General features: G+C 39.1%; 1 protein-coding gene across 1 annotated transcript in view; it reads left to right on the top strand.

Moving 5' to 3' along the window:
• Window positions 1–13,654, top strand: part of USH2A (usherin) — a 401,466-nt gene that overhangs the window by 58,365 nt on the left and 329,447 nt on the right. Inside the window, exons 11-12 of the mRNA XM_068939839.1 lie at window positions 7,639–7,834; window positions 11,148–11,789. Coding sequence (XP_068795940.1) covers window positions 7,639–7,834; window positions 11,148–11,789 — 838 coding nt within the window. The remainder of the gene's footprint in view (window positions 1–7,638; window positions 7,835–11,147; window positions 11,790–13,654) is intronic.

The following is a 13,654-nucleotide window of genomic DNA, read 5'->3' as shown; positions in this document are numbered from 1 at the left end:
AAAGAGCTTTTTATTTTAAGTAATTCCATGACTTTGTTTCCAATGGGTTTTTTGCCATGGAAATGCTGTTTTTCTGTGATATTTTGCCCAGTCCTTTGGGGGATTCGGTTGTCCCTCCCCTGCCTCCCCCTCCTTGGAGCGTCGTGAGTGGAGAGGAAACACCTCAATATTCATTTTGAGCAGAAGCAGCAGAAAGCTGCTGACTTTTGAAAGCCATCTTGTGTGAAGTTGACAAGAAGAGGTAGTGGGGAAGTGAAAAGAAACTTCATTAGTGCTGGTTATTCAATTTTCAATTCCCAAAGCTGGCATACTGAGAATGCACACAGGTATTTGGTGGTCAGACCAGTAGGTAACCTATGTGTGTAAGCTAGCACATCTCAGAGTTCTCAAGTCCTAGACTGAAGAAGAAGGAAAAGAAAATAAAAGTCCTCAAGTCCCTTTTTCTCTGCCTCACGCTTCCTGAGATTGGCTGCTGAGGTTCTTGCCAGATTTGCATCAAGTAAGAAGGTAGTGAGAAGTGTATGATTAGAATTTACCTCAAGAATACAGAACACTAATATCAGCACCAATCAATTGCAAAGCCATCAATGCAAGATGAACGGGGAGAATTTAGTGCAGGGAACTAAATATACCCTTGGGTTTTAAAATCTGAGCTTTAGGGCGTTGCAAGCTGATCAAGGAAGCTGTTTCCATCCTGGTAGAATATAAATAATTGAAGTTAGTCATGGCTCCACCAATCTGAGCAAGTCTTTGTCATATGTTTTGGGCTTCATACTTAGAAGTTAATTTTGGTAAAGAAAGCTAGCAAATGTCAACTTCTGTTTTCTTATCGAGTAACCACAGACCACATCTTGTATTTATTCTCCAGTATTTGACAAATGTTCTTATTGCATAGCTAGCGATGTGGTTTTTTTATTAAAGCCACGCGAGAACAGTTATTTGAAATTATAGGAATATCCAAGGAGAAGAGATGCTTTTAGCTTTAGGAAAGGTTTACGTAAGATTTATTTTTTTTCTTCAAAGCTTGGTTGATAGTTTGTGAATGCATTTGGTCAGCAACGTTGTAAGTAGTCAGAAGATACATTTCTGAGACCATGAAATGTGTGTGTTGAATCTCTACTACGTGAGTACTTTGACTAAATAGTTTGTTGTGCCCTCAGTAACAACATTCTGTGGAATGTATTTGTACCTTTTGTACCTATCTCTTTCGAAGTTCTTAGTTCAGTAACTGGACGTTGTGAAGGTTCTTGAACAGACTCTTCTTTGATTTTGTGATTCTACATGTGAAGAGTTAGGTTAAAATGTCCCCCAATTAAAGCACAGTAAGAATATAGTCTAAAGAATTGAGCTGCTGAGCTGCTAGGTGTGTAGCTTTTTTGTTTGTTTGTTTTTTTGTTTTAAGTGCTTTAGTACTAAGGTGGTCATATTAATACAGGGGTTATATGTATCTACTTACTGTTTGGGTCAGAACCAGGCTTGTCAAGCATAAGCTGCAGAAGAATGGATTGCTTTCTGTTCTGTAGCCAGTATAATTAAAGTCTATTTCATTAAATGATGGCATTCGTTTCTCTTTCCGGGGAGGAAAAAGAAAGGTTCAGTAATATCTGCAGTGCACAACAGATGAAATTCTGGTTAACAAAATGTTTAAATGTTTATTATTACCAGTGCTCTGAATGATACTGTTGCTTCCAAACAAAAAACCCTCTATGCTTCATAATTCAGTTAGATTCCTATACATTTATAGAAATGATTTAATATCTCATTTTGATGTGTGTTTCCATACCATCATGTGCAGTATAGCTATTTGTTTACCATCATAAATGTTTATCTCTTTGTACAACTTTTTCATAATGTTATCTATTACCAAGCATTTCACAGTGCTTCTAGATTATTTCGGTGCTTCTCTATCTTTAGAGAAATTAGCTACTATTTTTCTTTATTTTTTTATTAAGACTAATTACTACTTTTTTCCTAAATTCATGCCATAACCAATTTTCTTAAGAATTTGAGAGTGAGAATATGCCTTTATTTTTTTTCTTTTAGCTAGAATTCCAGTTCTTTAAATCAATTTTCTAAAGTTCCTTATTACTTTTATTGCCTTTTCCTGTGTTTTCTCTGATTTGTCTCTGTCTTACTGAGGATAGGGAGAGGAACATATGCATATGTGGAACTTTTTAGTAGCTTTGTCCCAAATACCACAGGTCTTTTCCATTGTTTCAGCTTTGCCTGGCTGATAGGTTTTAAATGGAGAAGACAACTGTAAAAAGAAGCTTTTATTGTTCCAGTAGCTAATTAAAAGCAAAGTATGTTGAACTACAGCTGTTGATGCTGTAGAAGATGAGTCACTCTAGATTTGAATCACTGTGCTTTTTCATTTATGTCAATATTTACAACTAAAAAGAAATATATTGATCCAAAGAACATTACTTATAACCCAAAATTTTGATTATCTGCTAGTATCTCTGCATTCCTCAGAACGCTTGACTTTGGAAAAATGAAATCTGTGAAAACTAGGCCATGGTATACGCACCATGAAACTTTCACTTTAACCTGTTTGTGCATTCACCCAGCATGGCCATGGTGAACACGTTTTCTGTCTGCCATTAAACTGTACTGAGGAGGAGGTAACTTCTTTTAAGCACTTGAGTGACCTTATGAAAAAAACTTAATTTTGCCACCTTATAATTTGCTGGACCTTCCCAATTTCAAATGCGATAGACACTATCCTAACCTATCTAATTACTATACTGTATTGTACTAATCTCCTGCTAACTGTTGACAATCCAAAAAAAAAGCAAGCAGAACACTCATGCCCCACAACTCACACAACATTCAGAATGCAAAGCTTAAACGGGACATTCTAAATTTCTCCATGCATGCACAGGCTTCATTTCTTTGATCAAAGGTCAGGAAGCAGAACCCAGCTGCACAATGGGGTGTGACCTTCCGAGACTTTCTCATATCACAATCACTCTTCTGCAGACTGCTCCATCTAACCCCATTGTTATTCAGTATAGCTACGCATAATGGCGCATGCAGCTGCAGAATTTGCAAATACATCTCACTGGTGTTGCAAGTTGCAAGTGGGTAGAGTAGAGTAGTGTGGCAGACGTATATGCTTTCTGGTGTTTGAACAGTACTGTAATTCTTCATTCAAAAGCCTGAGTTCAGTTGAACGTGTTGTAATGAGAGGATACTAGTTGCCCATAAGGAGCTTTAATGCAGCTTTTTCACAAAGGGTTTTTGGCTTTGCTTTCAGCAAAAACATAAAATAACGTGATTTTCTTAGGCTAGTGGTGATGTGCACAGTTTGTACCTGTGATGTACACTAATAGTGAAGACATCTGAGGACTAGAAGTTATCATGGATGTTCTCTAACTCATGAATGATTTTTCAATCCCATGTCCTGTGATGGTGTAATAGGAATGATAGAGGTAAATGGCTGATGTGTAATTTCTAACACAGCGTGATAAAAATAGCAGACCTAATCTCCGTCCCAAAGTATTTGCAGGTTTTCTTTCTTGGTGTTTAGAAGAAAATTAAACAAATGGAAGAAAAGAAAGTATTTTGCTTCAAATTCAGTCAACACTTTCTTCATGAAACATTGACTACTCTAGTACCATGTTTTTCATGGCCTGCCCGCCTTTTCTGCTGTCCATAGAGAATCAAAAAGTCTCTACTTGCCTTTTAGTGGTTTCTGTTCTGTAGTGATTTTTGTTTCCTTGATTATGAATCTTCAACTTTTTGCCAACCCCGGCGTCATGCTTCTTTATGTTACCTGACTCCTGTCCTCATCATACTGTGTGTTGCCTAGTCTCTTCCTTTCTTTTCCCCCTATACCTTTACCATCTCCATTTCCTTGTGGCCAGTTTCTCCACCATATCAGAAAGTGATGAATCCAGTGATTGTTTTTTCTGTCTTTCAGAGGTTTGAAATGTAGACAGTTTTTGAAGAGCCATTTAATCTTGCACAAGATGGGGGGAGTGGTGCAGAGATGCAGTAGTTAGTAAAACATCGCTCAAGTCAGGATGCCTCCAATGGGTGCATGCAGCCAGGAGAGACAGCATGGAACATGGCTATGGACAATCCTCTTGCACCTCTCCTGAGAAGCTTCCATGCTTGACTGGCTCTCTGAAATGCAATCTCGTTGCAGTTACAGAGACATGGTGGGATAGCTCACATGACTGGAATGCCATCATGGACGGCTGTGAGCTTTTTAGGAAAGACAGGCCAGGAAGGCGAGGTGGTGGAGTTGCCCTTTATGTGAGGGAGCAACTAGAATGTATGGAGCTCTCCCTAGCAGTGTGGGTGAAGAGCAAGTTGAGAGCCTATGGGTAAGGATTAAAGGGCAAGCTAACATGGGTGACACGGTGGTGGGGGTTTACTACAGGCCACCTGATCAGGAAGAGGAAGTCGATGAGGCCTTCTACAGAGAGCTGGAAGTAGCCTCACGATCACAGGCCCTGGTTCTCTTGGGGGATTTCAACTACCCTGACATCTGTTGGGAAGAGAGCACAGCTCGGCACAAACAGTTGAGGAGGTTCCTGCACAGCATTGATGATAATTTCGTGACACAGGTGGTGGAGATGCCAACAAGGAGAGGTGCATTGCTAGACCTTATACTAACAAACAAAGAAGGTCTAGTTGGAGATGGGAAGGTTGGGGGCAGCCTTGGCTGCAGTGACCATGAGATGGTGGAGTTCAGGATCCTACGAGGAGGGAGCAGGGCAATGAGTAGGATTGCAACCCTGGACTTCAGGAGAGCTAACTTTGGCCTCTTCAGGGACCTACTTGGAGGAATCTCATGGGGTATTGCCCTAGAAGGAAGGGGGGTCCAGGAGAGCTGGTTAATATTCAAGCATCACTTCCTCCAGGCTCAAGATCGGTGCATCCCTCTGAGTTAGAAGTCCAGCAAAGCGGGCAGGAGACCTGCATGGATGAGCAAGGAACTCCTGGCCAAACTGCAACAGAAGAAGGAAGTCTAGAGAATGTGGAAAAGGGGACAGAGCACTTGGGATGAATTTAGGGGCATTGTCAGAGTATGCAAGGATGCGACGAGGAAGGCCAAGGGCCATTTGGAATTAAATCTGGCAAGGGGTGTCAAGGACAACAGGAAGGGCCTCTTCAAATACATCACTAGCAAAAGGAAGACTAGGGAAAACGTGGGCCCGCTGCTGAATGGGTCGGATGCCCTGATAACGAAAGATGCGGAGAAGGCAGAGATATTGAATGCCTTCTTTGCTTCAGTCTTTACTGCTAAGGCCAGCCCTCAGGAATTCCAGACCCTGGGGACAAGAGAGGAAGCCTGGAGAAAGGAAGACTCTGCCTTGGTCGAGGAGGATCGGGTTAGAGATCATTTAGGCAAACTTGACATCCACAAATCCATGGGCCCTGATGGGGCGCACCCACGCGTGCTGAGGGAGGTGGCGGATGTTATCGCTAGGCCACTCTCCGTCATCTTGGAAAGGTCCTGGAGATCAGGAGAGGTGCCTGAGGGCTGGAAGAAAGCTGATGTCACCCCAGTCTTCCAAAAGGGGCAAGGAGGAGGAGCCAGGAAACTGCAGGCCTGTCAGCCTCACCTCCATCCCTGGAAAGGCGATGGGACAGCTCGTCCTGGAGGTCGTCACTAAGCATGTGGAGGACAAGAAGGTGATCAGGAGTAGTCAGGATGGATTCACCAAGGGGAAATCATGCTTAACAAACCTGGTAGCCTTCTATGATGGGATGACTGGCTGGGTAGATGAGGGGAGCGCAGTGGATGTTGTCTACCTTGACTTGAGCAAGGCTTTTGACACTGTCTCCCATCGCATCCTCCCAGGTAAACTCAGGAAGTGTGGGTTGGATGAGCGGACGATGAGGTGGATTGAGAACTGGCTGAATGGCAGGGGTCAGAGGGTTGTGGTCAGTGGTGCGGAGTCTAGCTGGAGGCCTGTAGCTAACGGTGTCCCCCAGGGGTCAGTCCTGGGTCCACTCTTGTTCATCTTATTCATCAGTGACCTGGATGAGGGGACAGAGTTTTCTGATGATACAAAAGTGGGAGGAGTGGCTGACACACCAGAAGGCTGTGCTGCCATCCAGAGGGACCTGGACAGGCTGGAGAGTTGGGTGGAGAGGAACCTCCTGAAGTTCAACAAAGGCAAGTGCAGGGTCCTGCACCTGGGGAAGAAGAACCCCATGCAGCAGTACAGGCTGGGGGTTGACCTGCTGGAAAGCTGCTTTGTGGAGAAAGAAGCTCTGGGAGTCCTGATGGACAACAAGTTGAGCATGAGGCAGCAATGTGCCCTTGTGGCCAAGAAGGCCAATGGTATCGTGGGGTGCATTAGGGAGAGCGTTGCCAGCAGGTGGAGGGAGGTGATCCTCCCGCTCTCCTCAGCCCTGGGGAGGCCTCACCTGGAGTGCTGTGTCCAGTTCTGGCTTCCCAGTACAAGAAAGACATGGAGCTCCTGAAGTGAGTCCAGCGGAGGGCTGCAAAGATGATGAGGGGACTGGAGCCTCTCTCCTATGAAGAAAGGCTGAGGGAGTGGGCCTGTTCAGCCTGGAGAAGAGAAGGCTGAGGGATGATCTCATCAATGTGTCTAAGTATCTGAAGGGGGGGTGTCGAGAGGCTGGGGCGAGTCTCTTCTCCGTGGTGCCCAGCGATAGGACGAGAGGCAACGGGCACAAACTGAAACGCAGGAAGTTCCATCTGAAGATGAGGAAAAACTTCTTGACTGTGAGGGTGACTGAGCACTGGCACAGGTTGCCCAGAGAGGTGGTGGAGTCTCCTTCGCTGGAGATGTTCAAAACGCGTCTGGATGCGATCCTGGGCAATATGCTCTAGAGGAGCCTGCTTGAGCAGGCAGGTTGGGCTAGATGATCTCCAGAGGTCCCTTCCAATCTTGGCCATTCTATGATTCTGTGAAGATACGAGGCAAAAGCCCTCAGATCGTGATGGCTCAGGCCATAGAATGACTCGAATGCTATCCATTAAGGGAACAAAGGACAAACTTTGTATCCCACCACTGGGGTAGAATACTTGGATCCGAACTGGGCTGAGGAAACAGGGAGAGGGTTTCAAACATACTGAGCCTTTAGGTCACATCGTGCTGCAAAGGAAGAGAGAATTCATTATGGACTGTTGTTCGAATAATCAACCAGGAAGTCTTTTCAACTTTGCTTCATTCTCATTTAACTAACATTTTCACTAAAAGAAATCAGCACATGGTCTGAACAACAAAATGCAGAAGTTGACCATTGAAAATGATACAGTATTTTGCAGTAATTGGTTCAAAAAGGTACCGCTGGTTTTAAGGGAAATTACCATTTATATAATGCAATTCTGTAATAATTCTTCACAGTTTACCCTGTCCAGCTTGTAAATATTTCTGCATTGTTTACTCAATTCTTTTTCCTCTCTTTTTGAAAACACAGGTCTTTTCATGGATTAATTCTAGTTAAAATCTAGTAGTTATACTCTTTAATATTTCTCTTACTTTTTTAACTTTTTGAGAGAGAAAAGAATGTGTTACACAGGCTTATTTTTTCTATTCCATTTAAAATGTTCTCCTCCACGTCTTATACTCCCATTCTTGTTGCTAATGAGTGTATCATCTAAAAATAGATATGTTCATCATTCTATAATATTTTGTATCTTTCTAGATTGGAGGCCAGTGTAATTGTAAGAGACATGTGTCTGGCAGACAATGCAATCAGTGCCAGGAAGGATTCTACAATCTGCAACAGTCAAACCCTGATGGCTGCAGTCCTTGTAACTGTAATACCTCTGGGACAGTCAATGGAGATATTACCTGTCACCAAAATTCAGGCCAGTGCAAGTGCAAAGCAAACGTTATTGGTATGTGTAATGTAAGAGTTTGGAGCCATTTTTCTTATTATCTCTGGAAATAAAAACCACTTGATTTCTAAATGAAAAGTATGGTAAACTTCTTTGCTGAAGGCAGATTAAAAAATGAATGAAATTAACTGTTGGAAAATTATTAATTTAATAATTCTATCAAACTACAGCTTGAAGCTTAGTTTAATCAACCCTTTAGAAGTTTCTTTATGGCATAGCTGCATTAACTTACATAGATCCATACTAATAAGTCACAGAAATAATGTAATTTGCTTACTGCATAGATGTTTCTTTTAGGAAATTAACACTTTTTCAAAATGTTTTATACTTAATGAGTTCTAAGCAAGTCGTTTCCATGCTAGTTTTCTTAATAGTCCAAAATAAATGGATTTTTTTCTCAAAATAGTCTGTGCTACAGGGTCCTTTGTGATAAATCTGTCCATTTTTTTCTATTATATTTCTTTGAACTGTTCCTATGAAATGCAAAATAAGTCAACATAATTCCACAGATCATGTACATTGCTAGGGTTAGTTATCAAGGGCCACATAATTTTAATTTTGTAATTCAGTGCCAAGCTGATTATAATAAACTGCTACCTTCCGTGTTATTTATCATTTTTTTTATAAGACGTGCTTTTTTGTTTGTTACTCCCACAGGTATTTTTCAGAAATTAGATTTGATTATAGCAATTTATTACTTCCAGCATATTTGAGGGGAGCCGTAGCCACATAAGGACAAAATTTATCAAGTGCCCAAAGTACACAGTATATATAATACACTTTGAAATGTTGATATATGGGAATATTATGCAAGGAGAATTTCCTGATAAAGTGAGCCTTGCATGGTAACTGTACATGTCTCAGACTATACATATGTCTCAAAAAAAAAAAAAAAAAAGTCCCTTTCTGCCTTATTATTAACACAATTAGTAAGGTATTTTTATTTTTTTATTGAGCTAGCCGTGGTTTTATGTTGTATTAACAAAAATTCAAGTATCTGCTAATTTATAATTCACTGAATTGTGAATATTGAATTTTTGTAGAGTTGCAGCATTGTGAGCTTTCCTTTGTCTGTTTTCTTTTTTCTGACTGTGGATAGGATTTCCAAAAGCAAATACAAAATAACAACAAATAAGGAAAATAACTGTAGACAGACGTAAATTTTAACAGTTTGTATTCTCTTTCCTGTGGAAAGCCAAGTACCTATGTTTTGCATGTAGTGAAAGGGGTCCTAAGAGTCAAAAAGAACCTCTTTTACTTTTTCCATGCACCTTAAAAGCATTTTCTATGTTCAACAAAGCAAACTTCACCTTTTAGTTATATGTTCTTTGCCTACATTTTGGATTTGGTAAGGTTTCTCCCCTATATTTGCAAAGACTTTTGTTTTTAAACCTCAGTGGGAGTTTGATATGCAAGAAGTGTAGAGTCTGATTCTTGCATACTTGATTGTTTACATATTATTTTAAATATTTTGCCTCATTGATGGAAATAATTATTTTTATTTCCACTGGAAAAAGTTACAGTCAAAAATGTGTAAACAAAGGCTTTCTGCAAATTTACCTGTAAATCAGGTGGGTCGCTGTTGTTAAGCAAGTGTTTGACTGATAAAGACCTAATTCTTTTCAGACTGGGCTCTCTTTTTTATTTTCCAAACCAACTGTAAATAAGCTTCTATATGTTAGTACATGTTTAAGTAAATTTGATTTACCAAATGTAATTTACCAAAAACTTGCAGTAAACTTTAACAAAGAAAGCTTTCCTCTCTGGATTTCTAAATTATTTTTTTAGAGCAGTCTGTCTGTTGCCATTTTATCTTTTTAAACAAACATGCTAACAGAGAAATGCATCTATGGACTGTGGCATTATGAAACGTGAACTGTTAGAGTTAACACAACTGTTAAATCTTACTAATGATTCTATCACTGGTAAAATACATTAGCACCAATAATTTTATTAAAGTAGGTCATTCATCTAGAATAAAAAGGTAGAAGAATGTGAATTAAATGCCAAGCGTGCTAACTCCCCTGTACTTGTTAACATTGAATGTGATGCCCTGTAGGCCTTCCTCAGTATCGTTAGGAATAGATTACCTGTCAGGAATATGTATGGCATATTCAAATAAGCACTGCGCATATTTTTAAAACTGATATGATATGAATCCATGTAGACCAATTTTAATAGTTCAAAATGAGTCATAATTCTTGTTAACAATACAGTTATTTTTAAAATTTGCAGCAGTAGTGGTCCTTTTTTATTTTCCTTATTGAAATTAAATGATATGCCTTAGGTGAGTCATTTATCACTGTTAAAGGAACTTGCCTTCTGTTGGAGTTTTTGAGTTTTTATCCGTGTATATAAAGCATTTCTTACCATTTTAAATTTTATGTTTCTACGTGTAAGTTACTGAAGGTATTTCTGTATGTTTCTATTTTTTTTTTTTTTTTTTGAATGATGGCAGTATTTTGCTAGAACACTATTTTTTGTCTGGGTATAACAATTAAATGATGGCTTCATAGTGAAGAATTTTCCCATTGCAAGGGTAAATGCATAACTGTGAATTTGCATTTTTCATATAATAATCTAGTTTGCTTTCTTGTAATGTGCATTTTATAAACTAAAATACAAATGCTATCCCTTGGGGCAGGGATAAAGCAATGACTTTGAAAACAAAGCTAATAAAGCTACAGGATGAAGTATTAAGAAAACAGTTTAGATTTTAATACACTGTAGGAGTTAACTAAATCATACATTTAGATAAAAATATTATTCTGGATTATGGAAAGCATTTTCTGCATTCAGTAAGGGCTAGCAATAAATACTAACATATATGTAATCAGTGATGCAATTAGTCTAACTTGTGTTGTTCTAGAATATATTTAATGTTTTTAATGTAATATATGTCTGTTACCAAAACAAACTGAGATCCCAGCACAATTTCTTGTGTACTGCATTTCTACTAAATAAGGGAAGAAGTTAATGTAACAATTGATCATGCTACAGGTAGTATTTTGAGGGTCACACGAATGAATTCTTTTTTCTTAGGTATGCTTTAAAATTTCTTGCAGAAGTATCTTAAATTGTATTGAGAAGCCATCTGAAATGTGTTGTTTCTGAAACAAGTTGGAAAAGTAAACATTTTGAGTTGCCACTGTTCAACTGATTTGTGCAGTCTTTTAATTCCTGTTAAATATGGTGGTGAGGGAAAAGATTAGTCCTTTTCTGTGTTTAAAGTTTAGTATACACGTAATTTTATTTTCATTGAAATGAATGGCTCTCCAGTTTTTTCTTTTATTAATACCTTTTCTCTTTTTAGGACGTAGGTGTGATAGTTGCAATTTTGGATTTAAAGCTCTCAGAAATTCTAATGAAGATGGATGTGAGCCTTGTTGGTGCAACATCCACGGCTCAGTGAACCACTTCTGCAACCCTCTTACTGGGCAGTGCAACTGTAAAGTACAAGTAGAAGGACTTCACTGTGATACCTGCGTGGAGAACTTTTATGGCCTGGATGTAACTGGCTGTAAAGCTTGTGAATGTAACATTGCAGGGTCACTTTCTGGAACTGTGTGCAGTGCTAAGACAGGGCAATGTGCATGCAAACCAAATGTTGGAGGAAGACAATGCAATGAATGCGTAGATGGCTACCACAAAGTACAACAAAATCCTTCCTTTGTTTGTCTGCCATGTAATTGTGATAAGGCAGGCACAGTAAACGGCTCCCTGCTGTGTGACAAATCAACAGGACAGTGTCCTTGCAAAGCTGGTGTAACTGGCCTTCAGTGCAATCAGTGCATGCTTCATATGTACAACCTCACCGTTAGCAACCTCCATGGCTGCCAGCGTTGTGACTGTGACACTCTGGGTACATTAACAGGAACAGTTTGTGACCACGTTTCTGGACAGTGTGTATGTTTGCCTCATCGTCATGGAAGAAGATGCAATGAGTGTAAACCAGGTAAGGAAATTGGAAGAAAATCTATTTGATGTAGTAACTTTTGCTTTTTTACATGTTGTCATAGTTCCTAAGATTTTTAATATGCAGCTACAGAGCCTGACACCTGATATAGCTCTTAAGTTACTAATTTTATTTTTTCATATTTCTTCCTAATTCTGTGAGTAGGAATGAAGAACTAATGTCCTACTCAGCATCACATTGTTATTCTGCTGCCATACAGGGGTTGTGTATTTGTGCTATTACAGCAGTTTCAGCAGATCCAAAATAGAATTAGCCCTAATGCTTCTAGGTATTAAAGAAAAAAAAACAGCTTGCCGTTGCCCATTCACTAAGCTGCAGTGTAAGAGGTACGTTAGCATAACTGCATGAATAGCAGCTATACCCATAAGAAAATTGAGGTGGAGTCCTCTTCAAGAAGAGTTCCTCACGCATAAGGCTCAGCATGGACAGAGGTACAGAGATGCTTTTTGAACTCTGGTGAGACTGACAGGCCTGCTGCTTGAAAAATGTACACCTGCCTTACCATGTTGGGGATGTGCTGACTTTCGCAAGGGTTACTTACGGTTTGACCCTGTAAATAGCTGATAACTGCAACTGCTGCATCACAGTTCAAGGTTCCATACTGTAGTACTGTAAGTGTAGTTTTAAATGTTCATTTTAAGTGGGTAGCTCTGTAGTTATATTTTAATGTTTTTGTTTTAAAAAGTCGTTGCATAAAGTGAAACTACAGGCATTATTAACCTACCCTTAGTAATATTATTAAACAGATAGATGTAGTTCAAGTTAAATACATGTGCAATTTATTAAAGTAGCAGGTCACATTAGAAGGTGCATTATAGCCCCATTGGTTTTAATATGCCATTCAATAATTTGAACAGAGGTTAAAAAAGCTGCTTAACCTCCATCAAGAATTTTTAAAAAATATTTTAGTTTAAATTATTTTAGGTACATACACTAATAAATAAGGCAACGTTCTGTTTTCCTTAGTTCCTCCTCCAGTGCTATTTGACCTGCTAACCCACTACAGCAGCCACTTAATCAGAGATCGGCAGAGGAGTGATGTCAAGGCTTCCTGAGTCAGTGACCGCCCTTGTCCTTGAAAAATAAAGGCCAGGGTTTATGCAGAACTAAATGGTTTAGAAAGGTTTAATTGATAGTATGAACAGATTGGTACGTGGAAAAGCCTACATGGCACTCAAAGGAATACTTACACAGTAGTTTCTGTTTAAAAAAAAAGAAGTCTTTTTATAAGAATTATTTTTAAAGTTGCTAAGAAATGAACATAAGTGTGTATGTGATGAACACTAAGCTCTCTTTTGTAGGTGAAAGTTTAAGTCCTTGACATTGTGGGAGTGTTGTACTGCTCTTAGTGTAGCACTGTGTATTACGGTATTTTCTCTTAACATTTTAGTGTTAACACCCATGTGAGCTGATTTAGTTATTAAATGCAGCTAAATTTTTTATAAATACTCCTTGTTAATATATTTCGAAAGAGAAGGTGAAATAGAGATGATTATTACAGGAAAGATGGGGCATAGAGGCAAATTAGTATTATTTACTGCTTTCAGAAAGCCAAAAGCAAAAAAAACTCAAAAAAGAAAAACACTAAGCCAAAATGTCCAGAAACCCAGACTGTACTGTTAGGTAGTTCATGGCTGCTGATGGCAGCATATATTTCAAGATAGGTGGAACAAAGATAAAATGCAACAACAAGCTCAGTAAAATTATGTAATAGAAAGAGCTGCATGATGAAATGGAAGAGGTGGAATGTGTTAGACAGCTTAATGTGACAAAATAAAGATTGTTTCTTGAAAAGTAAGTGTAACATTTTTTTGAAGAATTTGCACTAGTCTTGTCATTATGAA

This window comes from Struthio camelus, chromosome 3, assembly GCF_040807025.1.
Source record: "Struthio camelus isolate bStrCam1 chromosome 3, bStrCam1.hap1, whole genome shotgun sequence".
Lineage (NCBI taxonomy): Eukaryota > Metazoa > Chordata > Aves > Struthioniformes > Struthionidae > Struthio > Struthio camelus.
Note: the sequence above shows the minus strand (reverse complement) of the source record. Positions and strands in the feature narration are given on the sequence as shown.